General features: G+C 38.0%; 1 protein-coding gene across 7 annotated transcripts in view; it reads left to right on the top strand.

Moving 5' to 3' along the window:
* Positions 1–212: 212 nt before the first annotated feature.
* st18 (ST18 C2H2C-type zinc finger transcription factor) overlaps positions 213–22,290 on the top strand; it is a 47,643-nt gene continuing 25,565 nt past the window's right edge. For 2 of the 7 annotated variants that reach the window (XM_028019458.1, XM_028019456.1), the window contains exon 1: positions 12,773–12,975. Coding sequence is in view for 3 of the 7 variants with exons in the window: in XM_028019454.1 (XP_027875255.1) it covers positions 279–368; positions 1,358–1,532 (265 nt within the window). In the remaining 4 variants the exon portion in view is untranslated. Of the gene's footprint in view, positions 369–1,357; positions 1,533–12,772; positions 12,976–16,671; positions 16,814–22,290 lie in introns of those variants that run through there. The other 5 variants (XR_003595771.1, XM_028019455.1, XM_028019454.1 and 2 more) reach the window with 5 other exon arrangements.

Here is a 22,290-nt window from a genome sequence, read left to right as displayed (position 1 = left end):
TTGCCTGAATGTGGTGTCAGCCGGTCCCAGTCCCTGCGGCTCTCACCGCGTACTGTTCAGGCCTGACGGGAAGCTGACTGCAGCTCAGGACATGGCCTCGTTTGTTCACGGCTCCCCCACCACTCCCCTTCACTCTCCAGCCCTACCCCTGTGAAAAGAGTTATGCTGTCTGTTTTGAATGGACAGCGTTTTTCTTTGTGTGGCCGATCAAAACAGAGGGCAAAGTTAGTCAGCAAGTTGCATAGCTTCTGCATTCTGGTTCTTCAAGCCTCTTTTGTATGAAGTTTAGCACAATGTTTTACACTGTGTTTGACCTGAATGGCATGTTGGAGGTAGGAGCTCTCTTCCAAACTACAAAACAGAAAGAGGTAGAAAGTGGTTTTCTTTTGTTATCTGATTAAACTAAGTCAGGCTTTTATGGTATGGGGAAATAAATGTAATGGTAAAATGTGGGGTGGGGGTAAAAAGTCTTGGCTATAATGCAGAAAATTACAAAGTGCAGGATTTCTGAAATATTTATATGCTTTTATCTGATCTATTTCCTAGCCACAAGGTATTTGCCTGAGAATTCCTGGCACTTTTCATATTACCTGAAGGCAAATGGTGTATAGATTTATACAAGTTATTTACAACAACAGCCAAGCCATTCCTCTGGAAACTAGGCTGCAGATCAAAGGATTGTTTTGATCTCTACTTAGCATATTTGTTTAACCTAGCCAGTGATTCTGAAAAGTGCACAAGCTTTTTGGTGATATGCAGAGCACCCTTTATCCGTCTTTTTCTTCTGTTAGCTGCGGATTTAAGTACTTTCTGTATTTAGGAGACAACTGGATTTGCCAGCTTTTGAAATTTAGTTGCCCACTGCTAGCAGTCTTGGCACTCAGAAATAGATAACTAGGTATGTTCCTCTGCTAATCCTGATCGGCCTTGTAATAGTATTTGTGGACTGTAGAGCACTCAATTAGGGCATAATGTGCTATTTTTATTTCCTTTAAGTTGGATTAAATGTGAAAACATGTTTGGGTTTTTTTTCTATTTCCATCTACTACGTACTGTGTTTTTGTACTTTGCAAAGTATTGTTTTATACAGTTTCAATCAGGACGAGTCTCTCAGCACTGAATTGAAAAATGTCAGGAGAGGAAAACAATGTCCAAGCGCTCTCTAACAAAAACATGCCAGGGCAATCAGGAAATTTTCTGGAATGCTTAAGAGAATGCATATGCACACAATGCCCTAATTCTCTTTTACTTTGGGTTTGGGAAAGATGAGCCCAGGTTTACTGAGAGCCAAAAAAGGGGGCAGATGGCTCACAAGAGGGATAAACCTGGGAAGTCATGCTGTAAATGTGTTTTACAGAAAACAATGAAAGGAGCGGACAAAGCGATTGTGGCAAAGTCCTTTGGAAAATGGAAAAGCAGCTCTCTAAGGTCCAGGACCATGGAGAAGCCGGATGAGCCTTCTGAGGAGAGTAAGAAGGCGAACCTTTCCAACTGCACCTGTGAAGACCCCCAACTCGCCAAGAAACCAGTTGGTAAAGAGTACCTTATTTCTTATTTCGAGTTTGGCCAAACTACCGAATCACCTGGCTATTTTTTTTTTTGTGACAATTTTAATTATTACTGTGTTGAGGTTTTATTTTTTATTTTTTATTTTTTTTTGCTTTGACTCTTTGGCCTGCCATATCCGGTGAACAAACAAACCACATTGTTGGGCAGGAGAATTCCTTTTGAGGGAAAGTGTGTCTCCGATGATACAGTGTTGCCAGAAAAAGACAAAGCGAAAAATAGCAAACACAAAAACAGTCACAGGTGCATGGGAAAAAGAGAGGAGCGAGTGAATGGTCACTGCGGTCCCCAGGAGGTCTTTCAGTGTTAGCCAGTGCGGTGGGTGGACTTCTGACAAGGACGCTGGTTTGCAGCCAGGTGGAGTGTGTAACTGAGAATGCTCCTGTTTATTCCTTTCACATGCTAATGTGGCTCCTGTGCGACTTAGAAGCGGCAAAAAAGTTTTTCTTGGAGCGAACATTTTTGTTGCTCTTGTATCACAGCAGTGGTCTGATTCAAAGACTCAGGACTCCTTTTTATATGAGTTTGGGATCATGCCAGGGAGAGAGATACACTATAACTGTGGTGTACAGAAAGGCATTGAAATGCATTGGTTGAATATTTGAAAAGTGCAAACAGGTGCAACCATTTAACCTTTCCAACAATATCATAGAATAATTAGTGTTAAAAGTATAATTAAAGGAGCTGGAGTTTATTGCAGAGGCATTTTACTGGCACACGATACAGAATAGATCTTATGTGCCCAAGAGAACAACAAAGCAAAACCAAAGAAAAAAAACAACTAAATATATGTGTGCAAATATACATACATATAATTTATATATATATATATATATAAATTATATGTATATATATATATATATATATATATATATATACAGAGAGAAAGAGAGAGGGAGAGAGAGAGAGAGAGAGAGAGATTTCTTTTCTTTTCATTTTTTTTATCCAATACTAACATTTGTGGAGCTGATCTCTAGTTCAAAAGACGCTTGACAAGGGGAGGGCAACATTTGTAGCCCATGTCTACTATCCACTTTTGTGTCTTCCTTCCACTCAATTTTCTATTAATATGTTTTTATACAGAACTTTTGAACAAACAGCTTCTTCAGCAATGACTCACCTTGTGAAGGGTGTCGGGGACATCTTCTGGACTTCTGTTAAGTCATCGGTTTTCCCCATGGCTGTGTAGCCTACTCACCCAGATTAACTTATTGTAAAATGGGCGTGAAGTGATTCAAGGGAAATTAAACAGGTGTAATGTGTCAACTCAGAGGGAGAGGTGAAAGTCACGCTGCTGAATTCTTAACAACTTGGAGTTGACTCAAAAATGACTTGTTGATTTAAAGAAGAGTTATTCTCAATACCCACCTTTGTTCTCCTGCTACAAAAAACCCCCATCCCCTCTAAAAAAACTGTTAGATCTTACACCTTTGTTTTAATTTTTGTATTAATACTGTCAATCTTTGGTTCAGATTTTCTTTGGTTAAAGTACTGCTCTGATGAATATGTAGATGACATAAACAGTACAGAACAAAAAATTAGCTCTGGTCTTGTCTATGTCTGGCATCATCCCTTTTCTTTTCTTTTACATTACATTTTTGTTTTGTTCTTTTCTCTTTTTTGAGGAATTCAATCTCCTGTGTTAAGGCAACATATGTATTTCAGAATGTTTAAATAACAAAAACGAACCTGTACCAAATTCTGCATGCAAACCCGATAAAACACACACCCCTGTGTGGCAAAATCAGCATAGTGGACTATTTGGGTGAAATAAAAATGCAATGTAATACTTAAAAGTTCAATGTGTTGCCACACAAATACACTAATAACCCTGTTTTCAGAATGTGGTATCAGTATTCCTGTATTCTTACAGTACGTGCTCTACATCGATTAACATACGGTATAATTGAGGAGCACACTAAAGTAATACGGCCTCTCACCAGGGGTCTTTCCATACCTTGTTGTGCACAATCTGTAAACAGCTTCAAAGGCATTGCATCTGCCATCTGCACTTCTAGGAACTCTTCTGCATAGCCATTAAAACAAGCTGTCTCAAAGGACATCATTCGTATTTCAGCCTCAACCCTGAATTACTGTGTGTTCATTATAATTATAAGGGAGGAGTGTTGCCAGGCTAGTCCACAGAATGCCAGGTGCACACTTCCATAATCTACCATTTTAAACAACTCTGAGCATCAACAACAGTATCTCCATGCTATTCAGCCATTAGTTCTCGCTGGCTTTCACGCTGAAACTCCATATCAGTCATTTGAGCACATTTTTTTGTGTGTGTGTGTGTGTGTGTGTGTGTGCAGTAAAAGACATGTGGGGAAGAAAGTGCAACACTTTGTTGTGTTCCATTTTCCTAAGCCTGCTTAGGTTATGTGACTGAGCCATGCTGCTGTGTGAAATTTTTATCCCGATACTGGCACTGTATCCTTGTGAGGGAGTCTTGTAAAATAGGTTTACTTAGCGCCTTTGCTGGCATTTTCCGAAGATAGCAAATGCACACACACTGTCCATGATCGGATTAACTGTTCTACAAAAATGATGTAACTCTTTGTCTTTCTTGTGTGGCATAGGTTTCCCTGCTTAAGTTTAGTGGTCATCCGCAGGAGAATAGACGCACTTGAAATCCAGTCACAGCATTATAATCCACATATTACAAATATAACAGTTGACAGGCTTGGTTAATCGCTCTTTGTCACACAAATTTGATGTGTGGCTGCCCAAAGTGAATCACTCTCCCCCCAAAAATTTGATTTTTTTATTTGTTTTCCCCAGATGTACTCCCTGGAAACAAAACCAACAACCCGTAATTAACACAAATTCTGATTTGTAAGGCATTTAATTTTGAACTTTGCCTGGTGTTTCTCTGTCATGTTGTGATGTAAATTGCATGTGATAAGTGTGAAATATTTTTTAAGCATCCAATATAGTATAAAACATGCAATGCCAAGTACACAGAGAGGAGGAATTTGCACCTGAGGACATATAAGCTTTTCATTCAGAGCCACAAGGTGTGTCAAGACTAAATGTAAATTGCACAAATTATGAGAGAAATCAGTTGAAAAATCTCAAAGAAATCTCACTTATTTACATTTTAATTACGACTATTACTTATTCTTATTTTTTTGGATGTGACCAAACGAGCCTGATTCCCCCCCTACACTAGAAAGAAGAAGCAAAATGACTGTTTTTCCACTGGAGGTTTAGATGCTTGTTTATCACTTTTAAATACCATCATCTTTGCTGAAATCCCCTCTCAAAAGAACCTTTCACTTGCTGGAATAAATTCAAATTAAAATTTAAATCCCTCTTTGCATTTCTTCAGCCTTTTTTAAAATAGCTGCCTCCTTTTAGAAAGCTGTTTATGTAGTGATCTGCTCATAATCCAGTTTGTTTCTCAACAGCGCAAAAAACACAGAAATCGTATTATCACTATCTTGGAGAGATGATGCGAGAAATCGGGAAGTATAAATGTCTGGATCTGTGGAAGTTTTCAAAGTTTTAAAGCTGGAGGAAAAAAAAAATCCTCTCAATAATCTGGTCTGTAACACCGTAATTTGACTTGCAAATACACAGAAAAATAAAGTGCATTGTGCTGCAGTATCCCAAAAACATTTTCCTCACCTTTTGCTTGTACAAAGATCACTCGGCGCTCACTCTATAAACACTTTTTGGCATGTTTCAGACAACATGAAGACAGCATTTGGCATCATGAAAGATGATGTATGACTGGGGGATTAACTCTTATCACAGACAAGTCACACAGCATCTCAGAAAACAAGTACTCTGATTCTTAAAAAGGGCCCCACCTTCTAATACACTGAGAAAAACAATATCTAATCAGAAAGGTAACAAATATAAACAGAAACAGCAGACAGCGCGCCGTGTTTTTTGATAACAACCAATTTCAGATGTAAAACAACACAGAAGAGGCCATACGGAAGTTTAACGCGCTCAAGCCAAATTAGATTTATTGTTTGGAAACAAATTATAATTGTGTATCTAGAAAGTTAACCAAGATCCTAAACAAAAGCAAATCAATGACCCGCCCCCATTAATCACTCAAAGGCGGCTACTTGTGCTGGAGAAACTTACTTCATAATCAATTTCTTTGTTTTGTTCAAAGGGCATTTGCATTTTGGTTTATGTCACAAAGCTTCCTGTATCTGGTGCAATCAGAAATGGCAAGCCATCCATGTTAATGGTGGTTTTTCTATTTATTCAAGAGCATATCTCCAAATACTCAAGATAATTTTAGCTTATTATACAAATATTTTGAGTGATAGGCTTAACTTTTTTTTTGAAGCCCCTTGTGCTTGTAGTGTCATAGAAAATCATATTTTCTTGAAGATGTCAAGCTAAGGCAGTTTTTTTATTATTTTATTTTACAGACTAATAATCTCCAATTCCCATATCTTATCTTTTTAGCAGTGAGGACCCCAGACAAAAATGCTTATTTTTAGTTGTGTCTAGACATACTATTATGGCCACCAAGGTCATTATCAAAGCACACATTACACACACCTGTTACCATTGTTTAGTTGCTCGTTTTTGGCCAAGCACCCAAGCTCCTATCTCCTCATTCATAGGCGTGTCTGCTGCATTGTGAGCCTGCCTGGGTAAAGGGGGAGGGTGCAGGGACCCCCAGAGACACCCAGATCTGCACCTCACCTCTCAATGACACAACAAAGTCAGCCTCTCGCTTATAAAAGAGAAGACACTGACTGACCAGCCAAGCATCGATTTGTTTAATGTAACCAATCAGATGCTCTTGGTTGAAGACGGTAATTGCAGGAAACCAGCTGTGACCCACTGCAGCTTGGATTCTTAAAATTAAGACCTGCAGTCAGAAGCCTTAGTTGGTATTCAAGTTCATAATGTCTTTCTCTGATTAGAAGGATCACAATTAAAGTCTCTCTTCTGTGAATTCTCTATATTGCTTTTAAGGTTTTTGAATCACCATCTTTAATCAAAAGCCTTTTCCATAGACTCACCCAAAAAAGGAAAAGAGAAGACACGATTACAAAGAACTATTGCCTTTTCATGGAAAAGGTAAATAAGTTAGACCCACATATAGGTGAACATATTCACATTTGCCTTGGTTTAAGATTCATAAGTTTAATTTTTACTTATACAGCACACTCTGAGTTAGATTTAAGAACATGTGGCCACTTGGCTAGAGCCATTTACCCTTCCTTATTTTCTTTGACACATACAAATTCAAATACATTGATAGGTTTGCATTGTCGTTCAATTCTCCTTAATAACGTTGGAGGTTTGTTCTTTGTCCCATATTTTATAAAATATAATCTGTGGCTTTTTGGTTGCAATGCAATGTTCTCACCTGAGAGCATTGAATAAATAATAGAAAACGTGACTCTTATCAAGGTAAAACAGTTTTAAACCTATAACTGGCAAGCAAAGGGAAGTTTTAGTTTAAGTAACTGATTGCAGTTAGGCTGTCTACCTGAGTAGATAGCCCTACTAACTAGGCAGCTCTTATTTGTTTGTTTTACATGTTAATTTTTAAAGAACGGAACAGCAAGAATGCACAATAAACATTTGAAAACTGCCAAATTTAGCAAGTGCGTCTTTGCTTATGTCTTTGTATTAATTAATAAATAACATAGATTACTTAATTCTTTTTATAGTAATGGGTCACTTTGTAGTTATTTTTTTTTATATAAAAAAAACAGAATTTAGATGAGACTATTTATCTTAATCTAAATACTGTGATGTAGTGAAACCATGGTATGTTTAGTAAAGTAAGACTCAAATGAGTGTGTCATAATGAAAGAGGACTCATACGTTATCATATTTCATGGGACAATCAAGGGAAATACAATGTGCCATAAAATTTAAAACAAAATAGGATACATTTAAACTAAATTATCCATTTTAGCAATTTTAATTGCCATAATTAATGAAAATACTTAACTTAGAAAATGTTTAAAAAATGAGTCGTAGTGTTTTAAATAAATGGGTTAGAGACATTTTATTATATGTATGAAGTGGAACTAGGAAGAGACCGAATGGCAACAGGTGGACCTGAAATAGAAGTGCAAATCAGCAAAGAAGCAACTTGACCCATAGCCTTTTTTTTAAACATAGCTGTAGGTTGTAGTTTTACTGTTGTTTTTATTTTGGGCTGCTAAATGTAAGGAGTATCTATAATTGAATAATGGGTACAGACCAAAATCATTTTATTGGGTTTTAATGATCAGGTTTAAACAATGGAGTAGAAAAAGTCCAAAATTGAATCAAAGCATCTTCATACAACATTAAATAAATGTGTAGCAAGTTTGCCTATGGTCACATGCAATTTTCTTCCCAAAGGGGATTCCTGTGAACTGATCTAATCACTTCTGGTTTTAAGATGAAACATACTGACAGATAATGATTCCCATGAAAAATGCACTGTATTTTCAAAAGAAAATTCCCCGTCTGTTGACATTAACATAAATGTACTTCTACATCCTGGAGCCATATCAACATCAACGTGTACTTATGTTGGGCTCATCATATTTGCATATGCAAATAGATATTCTTTTAAATGTAATTCAGCCCCTTTTATGCGACTTTGTGAGATGAACAAGCAGGCATCAAGTGGTTACACAATGAGGGTTCAGCAACACCAAGAAGAATCTGTCATTTTAGACCAAGGCTTGAAGCATCATAGCAGAAATTAACCACAGTTTCATAGAGATTTGTACACATCTGTCTCATTGAATGGCAGGGTGGATGTGCATTGTTATTTGGCTGCACGGGCTGCCATGCGAAATTAGTCATGTTTGCTTTGTCGAAATTACTGGGCGGCATGTTTTGAGTGAGAGGGTTCGCTGAAGTTGCGCCGCTGACATTTTGATCCCGTCGTGCATTAGAAGAATCGAGTTAAACATATTTGTGTAGGTTTCACAGGAGGAAGGTATAGTGCTCAAAAACAACAGGGTGCCATGACACTTCGCTCTGCTTACATAATTTGCAGCAGAATGCAAAAAGCTTTTAGACACAGATGTGACCCATTGTAATACCTTTCTAAATGCAATCAAACACTTTCTACAAATATGAGCAGGACTTTTTAAATGTGAACCCTTGTTTGACATGTAATTTTGTCCAACCCACTCCTCTTTCATTTCTCCATCAGCTCTCTCCAGTTATGCCCACATTTTCAGCGGATGAAATAGCTCGACAAAACACTAGTTTATGTTGTGAGTCGGCTCTGAATGAGTTTTCCCTCTCGCTCTCTTTTTAGATTCGAACAGATGTTGGGGCTAAAAGAAAATGTAACATTTTGTAATGGCGTTGTTGTGTAGCCCTCAATATGTTATTCTCTCGCAGTGTGTCATGATTGCTTAACATAAGTTGATTTCTTTTGCCTCAAACAGTCCGGAACATGAAATAATCATCCCTCGAACAAGCTGCTTGTGAGATTGTCTGCGTTCACGGACAAAAAACATGTTATTTAATAAGATTCTTAGATAGATTATTCCTCACTTTGATGTGTTTGTACAGTTACAAGACACAAATGGTGGGAAAGAGGGTAAACTGGTGCACGTCTGCTCTCTTTGCATGTCTTTTTCACAGCATAGCGTGGATTGGCTCTCAAAGACAGTTAAAAATTTGACTTTTAAATGAGGCATTAAACAAGGTGATGATCAACTGCCAAACCTTAAGTAATGATATTCTCTGTCCTCAAGTCCCTGGCCTTGCATAACCAAGTGCACAAATCACAGAGAAAAAAAAAAAAGAACTGAAAATTCATTATTATCACATATTGTGTTCTCACGTCAGTCCCCTGAGGACAAGGGGTGGCAACGGTGGTGACAAGGGGGAGGAGGGGCATATCCCCAATAGAAATTCATGTTTGGGTGGCCCCTCACCATCAGCTGGGAGGATCTTGAAGAGGGGAGCTATCACTTATTTAAAACCCTGTGCCTCCCCTCTTTTGCAACCCCCACCCGACCCCACCCGCCACCCCCAGGCTCCACCCAGAAGTGTGGTTGCCTTTGTCATTGTAATCTGGCCCTGTTTGCTAAACGCTTCCACTGTTTACTCTCCGCCGTGGGGGTTTGTATGAACAGGAGTCAGCAGGATGCAGGGTGACATCACTTTTGGGTGGGGAGGTGTTACAAAAAAAAAGAAGCTGCATTTGTGTTTTCTGCTTTTCCCCCTTGTTCTTTCTATTCCTCCCTGTCCCTGTCCAGGCTTGTCGAACGCATGAACTAACCTGGGAAGGGGGGCTCAAGTGGCCTACGGGGACGAATTACACCTAATTACTTGCATAACCGCTGTGCAGGAGGGTTTGTGCAGTCACCAAAGAACGAACTCTTGCTTTTCAGTGGAACTTATAAGGTAAATGATTTAAACCTACAGCACATGCTAATAGTATATCCACATCTATGCTCATAGTCAATAAATCAGATGTCTCGATGATTCTCGTTTGTCAGATTAAATGTAACTTCCAAAAATAACCTTCAAGCAGATGTTAAACATACTTTACAGACCATATTTTGTTTTTTAAAAATAGTATCTATTTTTTGTAATATTTTGATTTTAAATGACATGTTTTCAGTAGTTTTAAGTGGGAAAACATAATAACAGGAATATGATAATCCATCTGTGTGTAGCAGATATATATAATGTGTTTCACTTTGTGATAAAGTTCCAAAAATAAATGAGCCTTTCAATAATATTCTTGTTTATTGAATGGGTCTGTATGCATGTGTATATGTTGGTTCAGGAGTTAAAGTTTATTCCAAGACATGTAATGTTTGCGATCAGGGTCGGATTTAAGAGGATGTAGCCCCCTGGGCTGGAGCCAGTTTTGCTACCCTACTTGCCTTTCTTTTAGACATGCAAATGAAAATAGATTGCTAGTTTAAATGCACATAAACCCCAAGGTTTATATGCCTTTTTCAAATGAAAATATGTTTTCTGTATTTGTTTTTTTCTAAAAAGCTCTAAACATGTTTTAAAGTTGTTTATAAACACAATATTATGATTTTTTTTCTTAATACACTTTCTTTTTTACCTAAATATTGTGATAACTATACCAGGCCTACATGTGGTGATATGCCATAATCACTGACTGTGAGCTTACGCTTTGTCTTGTTATGTCGGATCTGCTTAGGTTCGAGAATGATGTTAGAGGTGGTGCTACGATGTCAGAATTTTTTAAATAGTTGCATTCTTTACATGACAATTTTTTAAATAAAGCTTTTCATGTCAGCAGCTTCCATTCCTTTGAAATCAACATGTTTACAAAACCTCCATTTATAAGAATTTATTTATTGTTTCACCTCCAGAACCCAGAGGCCCTAAAAGCCCTAAAAGTGTGGTGGTTATTTTTTCCCTTGATATTTTGTAGCTTTCCAGTTTTGATGCTTTGCGATTACCTTTACAGTTAACTATTAAAAGTTATTTTTTTCTATGTATTAATGTTCATCTACTATGAAAATGTAATCATATGACTCCAAAAAAATTATGTCAACAGTGTCTTTAATGGTTGTTCACATAGTAATTTTAATGTGACCACCATCAGATTCTAGTTCAAACAGTCTATGGCCCTGAAGTGTTCTGCATTAGTAGAAGAAAATGTGACATTACTATCAAAAAACATACTTATAGAAGTAAATATGAATGCTACATGTCAATACATGTGTCAGTTTTGAAATAACTGTGATATTTGTGCCAAAGAACTGTGGCTAGCTCCTTCAGTTGATGTCTGCTGTCATGTTCGTAATTACCTTTATTTTGAAGAAGACTGACTTTATAGCAAGTTGTAGCATTATAGACGAGACAGTTTTCAGTCAAATTTAAATGTTGCTCTGTGTAAATAAAGTTGCTCAATTCTAACCTTCAATCTAAATAAAGGTGTTAGCAAGCAATTATTAAGCAGAGAAACAGTCACAACAGTTGCTATGCTTGTTTCATCCAAAGTTTACGTCTGAGTTAGCCGTTTCCCACCTCCTTACACACCATAACATAAAACTAGACTGAAATGTGGCTCTTTAATGACATACAGCACCTTATATAAATGTGACTAGGATCTGATTTTAAAAATCACATTTCTGCTGTTCACACTGTTTTTAAAAAATTGACACGGTTTACATGTAGGTGAAAAAGTCGGATCTGGTTCAGTTTTGCCAGCAGTGTGGAAATAGCCTTAGAATTGTTATAGTTTCACCAGGCACAATAGTCTGTCATATTGTCTATGAGTCAAAATACTCAAACAGGAATCAGAACTGAAATAAACCAGAATAGAGTTCAATGTAAAGTCCTTAATCAATAGCATCCAACTGAATTAAGCTACATGTGAGTTTTAAGCATTTTGTGGTCATTTGGCTCTGGTTTATGAAAATACCAAACTACAATAAAAAATAACAGCATTAGGTAAAATACATGGGTACGAAAGGGTTTGTTTACCAATTTACAGGGGTAATGGAAATAGGAAGGATCAAAATGGCAATGAGTGGCTGCAAAATGGGGAGACCAGTTGGCAAAGGGGTGAATTGACCCAGACCCTGCTAAATTCTCACCCAGCAGGTAAAATCCCAGAAGGCTTATTGAAGTCACCAAAAATCCCTTGTGTCCCTTTATAAAAGCGTAGCATTCTTAAAAAAATTAAATCTTTGTGTTTAGCTGACAAAGAGAGTGAGAAAGTTACCAACATTAAAAAAGGAGAGAAATCTGACTTAACTCTAAAATCAACTTTTCATGTCATCTATTTTTGTTGTCGTAGCGATAAAGTCATAGACACTGAAACTGGTCTGTTGAGCCATTGTTATCGTCCCTGGCCATCTGCTGCTGAGGAGTGACATTCCCTCTCATTTGCATGATGAGTGATGTATGAGGAGCATGGGAGGGCATATGCCCCGGTCTTACCACAAAGCAAGTGAAAGTTTATTCTTTTTAAGCACACAATAAAAACTGATGTATATAAAGAAACCTGACAGAGTTGGAGGAAGAGAAAAAGATCACTTCGGTGTGTGACCCTGGGTGTGAGTTTCGTCCTCAGTGAGCTCACATAAGAAAAAAAAAAATCTGTGGTGTCTGTGGAAGCGTCCGCGCGCCTGAGTGGAGGCTAGTGCGCGCATCTGCCTCCTTGTGTGCCTGTTTGTGTGTTGTTTTTTTGCGGATGTGGGAGTAGAGCGAGGAGGGACGGGAGGGGAGGGTGTGGGGAGGGGGGTTTGGTGGCTGTTGATGTGCAAATGTGCATCATGTTGAAGGGCTGTGAATGGGGAGGTGTGACGTAAAAAGGGACCCGAACGCAGGTGCTTATCTCGAGGCTGTCAAAGGCACAGTATGTCATATTCCTGGGGACTACCTTTCAAAGCCGCAGCACCAGCTCAGCTATCAAGAGACTGGGAGAAAATCAAACTTTTTGGATCACAGCAATAGGTTGGTGTCAAAGTTCTTTTTATTTATTATACTGACTGTTTGGTTAGCATTTATTATCACTGATCCGCAGTATTGCGAGAGTATAATGACAGGGCTTTTAGCTGATGCTGTTGTAGATGCTGTCTGGTCAGGTCTAAAGCGATGAGCTGAAATATACAAGTGATGGAAACTTATTCAGATTCACAGTTAGATTTCACCCATCTGCTTAACTTGTGCTGTGAGAATTAAAAGAAGAAGAAAAAAAGAATGATGCTGGCAATTGTATTGTATCATGTCAAGGGGTATTTAAAGAAATCTTGCACTGATGGTGAACACTGCATGTCTGCTAAAACCGGCATTTTCAAAATCTTTGCTGGAAAGCAAGCGCAGCTTCTGTTCAGGTTTCAGACAGTTTGAGAGGAGATTAAATGGCTCAAACTGCTTTTTGAGAGGCATGACCTATTTTTGATCATCCAGATAGCATGAGATACTGTCTCCCCAGATTAGATCCGCTGCGTTTGTGCAGAGAATAAGCTTGTCTTAGAAGAACACATGTTCGCATTGTGTGTGGAGACAAAGCGTTGTCAGGTTGCCTGTGGCTTTGACAGTGACAGCTGTACATACAAGACCATTGAGCCTAATGCACTTAAACATTTACTTTCTGTTCCAATAACATGTTTGAGCAGTCAGGCAAGTGTTTTGTTGCCTCTTGTTCTGGCTTTCAAATAATTTGTATTGGAAGTTTGAAAACTATCCAAATTGTGACCATAAAGTAAATTGCAAATCAGTTTGTCTCACATGTTCCAAAGAGTATTCAGCTGGGGCGAAACAACACTGAATTTCTGCAATTATTTGCCTGGTAATCACGTTAAAGTTTGAAAAGATGTGCTAATCTTCAACCTGGAGTGATGATAATTCAGTCGAGAGGTTAACTTTTAGTGTCAGACGTGGACAACACTTAGGTTTAAACAAATTGTGAGGGGTCGAACCACTCAGCAGTCTCCAGAGTAACTATTGATTCAGGAGGCTGGATGCTAGCTAGAAAAGTTCATGATTTACCAGTAACTCGCAGCTCTCTAATGGCTCCTAATCTACCCCGTACGAACAGTCTTTAAGTTGACTCTTGTTTAGCAAAAGGAGGACTTTTTGAAAAAACAAAAGAGAAGAATGAGAAAAGTGTAAATATGTTACTGGATGACTTTAAAACTTCAGCAGATTGTCACCTCTATATCTAAGTTGGAAATAACATTTCACGTGCACAGTTTTCTGGGGGATCTGCATATTTCAACGTTCAATATATCTCAATTCTTTGGAAATAGAATAATTTTTTTAGCTTGTTTCCAAACACACACCTAAATTCACAAATACGCTTTAATCCGAGACATTACTGGAAAAAGTTCAGCCAGTCATTCATGAAACAGAAAGAAAGTGCTTTCAAAGTTACACCTCTACACTTTGTTTTAATTATAAAAGCAGCAAAGGGCTGTGGCAGGTCTGTGTGTTACAGCAGTGATAAGTAAAAGACATTACTCCTCTCTCATCCATACCCCTTCCTCTTCAAAGCCCAGGGATGTTAGTTGCTACACAACACATTAATGCAACCAGTGTTTGCCGTCAAGGAACTGTCCATGGTACCTGCTGTAAAAGGAAACCGATTTAGAAACTTACTAACTCCTCCACATTGTTGGACAACGCACAGCAACTGCATTGGAAATGTAGATCTTTCTTTACTCTGACTAAATAAAAAAAAGCTGTTTTAGGTATAATTGTCAAAAAATTTCTTATTGTTCTGGAAATTTTAGTCCACGTGTCTTCAGGGCAGTCTGACAGAATCACACAAATAAGAACCGCTTTAAAACACATCATGTTACCTGTTTCGCCCCCAACTCAAACTTCAGCCAGTTAATCCCGAAAAATGAATTATGTGGATATGATTCAACTAAGGTTTTCAGAAATGATCCATCTGCTGTTGAGCAGCTGGTGATTGGATAAATGTAATTAATTGCTTAACTTTCACAAAAGCACTGCAGTAAAAATTGTGCTGTTTGTGTATCCTAAATGGGGAAAATTGTAGAGCAATAGCGGGATTTATAACTCCTGGCTTTTTAGTCTAACCGTACTGTAGCATTGACATTTTAGGCAGTACTCCAAAGTAGTTGTGGGTTTGTTTAAAACTGGTTAGATGTAAAATTTATTGTATAATATTATGTTTTGCACGTTAAGAAATTACAGCTAAAAAGAAACAAACACGGTGAATATTGAGGTCTTAATTACATATTTTACACTGATACCAAATTTATTTAAAAGTTATCTCTTTCAGAGAAGATACGTTAAATTAAGTATTTTATTATAACTTTAAGATTTTGAAAATTGTGTTAATCTTTAGGTGGTGTAGACATAAAATACATTTCCAAACATTTTTGTGGTGAAAATGTTAGAATGATTAATCAGATGGGATTTTCCTAAAACACCATATAACAAAAAGAAAAATCCTTCCACTTAATTCGTAAATGTGCTTGACAGGGCAAGCCTGTAAAATCCTTCCAATTAATAATACACTGGATTTTTTTATCTGTATTTTTTTTTCTAAATATATTTCAGAATATACCTTGATTGTAATGTACCTCATTGGCTGCGGTTTTGTTTGTTGGCCTAACTATAAAGGATCTGCTTATACCCTCGTGGGTTGGGAAGAATTAGGATTTATGAATTTATTTCCTCTGTTGTATTGTTTAAACAGCTTTGGTTTAGTTTTGATCCCTTCCTCTTGCCTTTGAGGCTGTTCCACGGTGTCAGCTGTTGACTGATAGTAAGAGAACTGCCTCACAGTGTGAATGAAAGAAAACTAGCGGTTGGTAAACACTGATAAGGGATAAATAGAAAGCGGTCAGGCAGAGATAGTTCTGTGGGAGCCCAGATTGTGTGCGGTCTGTTAAAATGAGATTCTGAGCCTGTCCTTTTTATTCTTCCTCCCCTCCTCTCCTCTGTGCGGCGTTTGTCTGGAAAATCTCCAGTGACCCGGCTCGGCAGTCCCAGGCTGCAGTATTCTCTTTTTGTATTTGTTTTGTTTTCTAACAAGGGTCAAGTTGGCCAATAGACATGTCCCTTATGCTTATAGACAGCTGTCATGACTTCAAGTACTTACAATGGCTACATTTTCTAGGCGTTCTGCACCAACAGGCACAGCTAAAATAAACAAAAAAATAAATAATAATAAAATAAATTAAATAAATATTTGCACAAACTATAGGGACACTTTTTGTACTTATTTTCACATCATTTACTTCCAAATTCTGGGACCTGAGTTTAACATTTTCCAATTCTCTCTATTTCATGTAAGCATTATCAATTAAGACTGCATGAATATATAAATTATTTTATTAAAGTGATATACTTTCACTTATGAATTTTAATTGTGAAATTTCTCACCTAAAGGCAGTGATAATAACTGTTGCATTTAGTTCTTTTTTTTCCTGAAACGAGTCTTGTTCTTAATTCTGATGTGAATCTGTGATATATGTCATAAAAAAGACCTTTAGAGGTTTTACCTTGAGGATCACCAAGTGCTGTATTTGCACAGAAAATAATTCAGCCCACTGTAGCCCAGCAGCTAATGAGTTTGGTTGTTAAGTAAACCACACAAAGGCTACCCTGAAAAAAAAAAAGCATTTTGGGGGAATATCACAGTGTCTCTGCACACACACACACACGAACACCCCCACACGTACACGCGAGAACCAAACGCGCTCTCGCAGCAGCGACACCGTGGACTATCCCGTAACCCCACCTCGATATCCTTCTGCTCCGTCTCCTCTCTGATGTCCCGGAGAGATGAAAAACAAAGGCTAAAAGGGGCATGGTAAGTCAAGCTTGTGATTCTGCCCTGTCGGACATGTTAACACGAGAGCGTTCAGACGTAGGGGAGACAAGTGATTCTGTTTGTCTGCGTAAGGATGCGCTGTGCTGTGTAAGCCTCAGGCTCAGATAAGTGGGTTAATGACCGGGTCAATAACAGGGATGCTTTAGTCATTTTATTTTATTTCTTAAATAGGGACTCAGGGTAAGACTAGCACATTTTAGTTTGTAATTTTTTAACTTCTGAATTGCTGCTTAAACTTTCAGTTAGCTGCTAACTTTATTTTCTTGTCTACAAGACTTGTTTTGTATTTAATAAATAATGCTAGTTGATGCTAAAACTCTAAGATGTTTTAGTTTAGTTTTGTAGTTTAGTCTTTTTTTAAGGTTTACCCTAAAAGCAAATGTTTAACAGAAAAGAGGAGGGCTGCTCAAAAGATTGTTTTGTAAAAGCACTCAAGCTCAGTTTGAATCAATTACCGAACTGTTCAGTTGCACACTTAGCAATATAAGATGCCTATTCCCCATACACAGGCAAATTAGACTGTGTGGATCTTTTTTACCTACTGCCTGGCTCTGTTTTTCAAATCCCCAGAATAGTAGCACTAGACTAGAACATCAGTGTACAAAATTCAAGTGCTTTGGCATATCGTGCTCTTGTGTCAAGCTCGAAAGTGGGTTAAAGTCCATGGTGTATATTAAAGCCTGGACTTAAGTCAAATTTACATTTTGTCAAAGATTACTCCCTTTATTGATGCATATAATCATATTCATGGACCATCTGCTGATTTGGCAAGCACAGATCAAACTCACAAAACAGGCCTGCTAACCTTTTAAGTACAAAATAGTCTGGCTTAACTCAGAAGTGTGTGTCTGTGTCTGTGTGTGTGAGTGTTAGAGATTGGATAATACTTAATTTAGATCCTCCAGGCTGCTTTTGCCACATTTTATTTTATCACGATGGTTGCGGTTGCAGACGGATTTATGTTTCTAAAAGTAAATATAAATGTTAGGGGGCAGTTTACAAAGACAGAGTATTAAGGTCGGTTGATGAATAGCAAACAATAGCAACGTTTTTTTTTGTTGATGGTCTGTTTTGAGTTAAGAAATTGATCAAAACACCCATATTATAATTCTAAAAAAAGTCTAAATATTATTTGAAGAAATGTTGGAATGACAAGAAAAATGTCAAAATAATTTTTTAAGAAGTCAAACTGATTTCTCTAAGACAAGTCAAAATTACAAGGAAAAGAGTCAAAACACTTCCAAGAAAAGTAAATAATAGTGAGAAATGAAAGTTGACTCTTGTTGAAAAAGTTAAAAATAATTTTCAACCAGAAAGGTAAATGATAAAAATTACAAAATAAAAGTTCAAGAATTTTTCAAGAAGTTAGAATGTCATGGAAAACTTTATAAACTATTTCCAGAAAAAAGACTCAATTGCAAGATTAATTTAGTAGAATGGTGAAATAAAAAGTTATTATTTACAGAAAAAGTTAAAAATGTTAAAAAAAGTATTCACTAAATACTAAATATTGTGAATAAAGCTGGGATGAAGAGAAAAAGATTATGAAATTGCGATCAATAAATCGAGCAAAAAGACCAGCAGTAGCTACATCATGCATAATTTAAATGCTTTAATAGAACACAGGAGTTTCAGCATTTTGTTTACTTCAAACATGTTGACTTTACTAATGAAACAATACTTTAATTTTTGACTGTTTGTTTGTAAACATTTAGACTTTATTCTCAAAATAAAATTTTCAATTTATTGTTAACCTTTTATCTTCAGAGTGCAAGAAAAAAAGATCTTCTATAAGTGACCCAAATACTTATTTGTAGCTTAAGCTCTTGTTCACAGTGTACCCTTTCTGAGTTTATGTTGGTTGCCATGGTTACATGGCTTTCACAGAGCAGTGTTGCACACTTCCACCTGGATGTGAAGGGCCGCACCGGTGTCACATATCGACTGTAATAAAACTCTGCCTGAGTCCTCTCAAGTTGTTCTAATAACTAATTTAGTTCTGAACCATCTCCCTAGTGTGTGTTTCATCGAAAAGAAAGAAAAATTCACAACTGGGCATCCTTAACGGCACAAAATACTTATGTTCGACTCATTCCAAACAAAGCTTACGCAGATTGAGAATTCATATGGCAGAGGTAAATCCGAGTTAACACGGATTTATACTGGCATGAGTTAAAGGACTAGAGTTTGTAATCCAGGTGGCCAAGGGATTTTACCATACAGTGGCAAAATTCACTTAAAACTCCCCCAACATCCTGAGCTGCTGAGCTCAGCGAGCAGACAGATTGTTCAGAATTGATGACAGAACATCTATGTTTCGAGCTGGACTCTGCATGTGTTGGTAGTGTATGTGCGTATGCTAGTGTTTGCATGTGCACATATGTGAGCATGTGTGCTCCTTTATGTGTTCCATTAGTACGACGGGAACCGTTTACAATGAGACCTTGACAGACTGGTATTATTGTTCTGAATCAGTGTATATGGGAGGTGCACTGGGACCACTGCCTCCCATATGCATAAAAATCAGCGGCGCAAATCAAAATACACCAATCTGAAATTGCTCTCCAATGTCCACTAAGTGGTAAGGAAATCGATCAAAGACCTCACATTTCTCAAATAATTGATATTTGGAGCAGTCTTTGATCGCTATACCAAACGCGTTTAAAATAATGTCGGTTAGTGTGTGTTCACGTGTGCACATGTGTGAGGAGGACACGGGAGCAGAGATAGAGTGGAGTTGTTTAATGACAGGAACAGCTGACTCATTTAGAGAGAGCAGTGAAAGGTAATTAACCCTGGGAAAACTACAGCTGCCATGCGAGCTGTTCACTTCAGTGCAATCTGATTAGGAATCACCACTCGAGTCCCTGACTCCTTTCAGACCCTCTGTGAGCATTGTAAACTTTTCCCTTTTGCCCCCCAGAGAGCCTTCCAGAGCACTGGAGACCTGCCTTTTGTGACGGAAAGGGGGGGATTAGCCAGAGCGGTTACTACGTTTCTCCAAATTGCAGACCACCTGGTAGCTTTCATGCGACCTCCTCCATGAAAAGGGGCTCCTTGGACAGGGACAATGAGCGGGATTACTCTGCTCATTGTTGCACCAGAGCTGGAAGTTCTTTTTTTTCACCCAAACACCTGTCCCCAAATTAGACAGGTTTGAAAAAGCATGCTCATGATAGAATTCAAAGATTCGGCCCAACACAGGAGCTGTTTGACAAGCTGGACACTTGCCAGTGGATGAATTGCGCACCGCTCAATTTATTACGCTATTGATGAATGGCTTAGAGGAGGAGGATACAAATTTTACATGTTTCAATATTTTGGTGTCCCTAATTGGATTGAAATTCACAAATAAAATAGCATATCATCTAGGCCCTTTTTATAAGATAAGGGGACTAAAAGCAGCAGAAATGCGGTCAAAAACTGAAATTGGCTCTTTGATGTCAGAAGAAACAATCTGGACTCGGTGCCTCTGTGTGGTCCGGCTCCAGATGAACCCAATTTAGAAGGAAAGGCTTTGGGATGACTTTGGAACGCGATTACAAGATTCATAAATCACCTCGGCAAAGGTGTCACCATCTGACTCTTTCATGGGACTCCTGCTAACTCTGTCCAACAACAAGTTTCCCCTGTAGTTTTGCCATCATAGCAAATCATTGAAGCGATAGCTTCTAGCCAGCCTTCTAATTGTCTGTTAAGAATTCTGTGAGCTGTACTCCTTTATTGAAGCGTCTCTGTCTTGGAGAAGTGATAAGATGCCAACGCGCTTCTCTATAAAAGTACACTTTGGCAAAAGGCACAAACACTTTGCTTGGCCGTCAGGATAGCTGTGAGGCTGTTATATCTGAAATCGCAGTTGACTTTAGGATTTTGCCTGTGTCTGCATGAAACCACTAAACTCCTTTACACAGAGGAATGCTCATAAATTGTTGGCAGGGTTTTTTTTTAAGATGAAGCTTTTTTTTCTTTTCTCTGAAGCAAGCACATAAAGATCTTTACTTTCATTTTACCACTGAAACAAATCTCAAAAAGTTCAAGATTACTTAGCATCTTTTTTGTAAGATCTAATTGAAAAATGGGAAAATAAAATAAACTTGGCATCAGAGTTTTGTTTTAAGGAATTATCAGTTAATCTTTACTGGATATGAGCCAGTATGACATTATCATGGAATACCCGTTAGTAAAAATATCATTGTTTTACAATCTTGCATATTTAGACTGCAGGACACAGAACAATGTTATCAATTATAATTATTCAATGAAAATTAATTTCTATACATGGGCTCAAGCATAATTATAAACAACTTCTACATTTAATAGCATTTGCCAAAGCAGACATTAGTAGGATAATTACTCAGACTTCCTGCTCAGGTAGCCAGGTGGCAGTCATCTGCTTAACAGACACACAATGCCTGCCAAGTGTTGTTTTCAAACAAGATTACCTTAATAAGACCAATAGGTGGCCCTACTTTTAATCTCCATAACATAACTGAATTTGTCTTTCTTGTAAGAGAGGTATAAGTGCAGCAGCTGTCTTTCAGACAGTGGGCCAGTGGTGTGCAGGAAAAGTTAGGAGAGGACATGCAGAGAAAAAAAAAGTAGTTCCTATAAGAGGTACATGTGTAGTGGTCTTCTTTAAGTCAATTGATTGACAGTGTGTATAAGAACCATGTGGGTGAGGGGCAGGGCTACACACCTCAAACAGCCACAGAAAACTTTGTTTGTATTACTTTTAAGTGAGGGGTAAGTGTGGTAGCCTCCATTCATTGAATTGAATAGCTGTGTGCAGCAACAATTTGGGGAGGGGCAAAGCTGCACTATGCTTCATACAATAACAATAACTTCCGTTACTTCTGCTCTGATTCTGGCTGTTGCATAAAAGAACTATAAACCAGAGGAACAATGATGGGAAAAATGTGCAGTTTTAAATCCATAACTTTTAAAAATATGTGTATACCGTAATACAAGTAATCAGCCCACACCTGTACTATACATGTACTGATCAATCACCTGTTGTGAAATTCACGAGGAGGAAAAAGCGTAAAATTAAACACAGACATTTTGTGACCCATCTTCCCTCCTAATTTATTTTCCAGTTATTGGACTGTCCAGCTGGTATTTAGACACAGAATGTCTGATGGCTTCATGACCACCTCGCACAAAAGAAGAGAACAAAAATCCCCCCCACACACACATACACACACGCGCACGCAAACGTGCACGCCCGCCCGCCCGCCCGCCCGCCCGCCCGCCCGCACACACGCACGTGCACAACACAAAGTTGTTTATCTAAATACTCTCTGAACAGAAGTTGATTTCACTGTCTGACCAAGGCTTAATTTACTTTCCATGAATCTATTTGCATCTCAATGAAAAATGGCAAAAGCAATCACCAGCTTGCCCAGGAAGAGGTGTGAGCCTTATCCAAACAGGTATGTTGTGGCTATCGCACCTTG

This window comes from Xiphophorus couchianus, chromosome 6 (genome assembly GCF_001444195.1).
Source record: "Xiphophorus couchianus chromosome 6, X_couchianus-1.0, whole genome shotgun sequence".
Taxonomy (NCBI): Eukaryota; Metazoa; Chordata; class Actinopteri; order Cyprinodontiformes; family Poeciliidae; genus Xiphophorus; species Xiphophorus couchianus.
The sequence above is the reverse complement of the archived record's forward strand: the minus strand, read 5'-3'. Positions and strand labels throughout refer to the sequence as shown.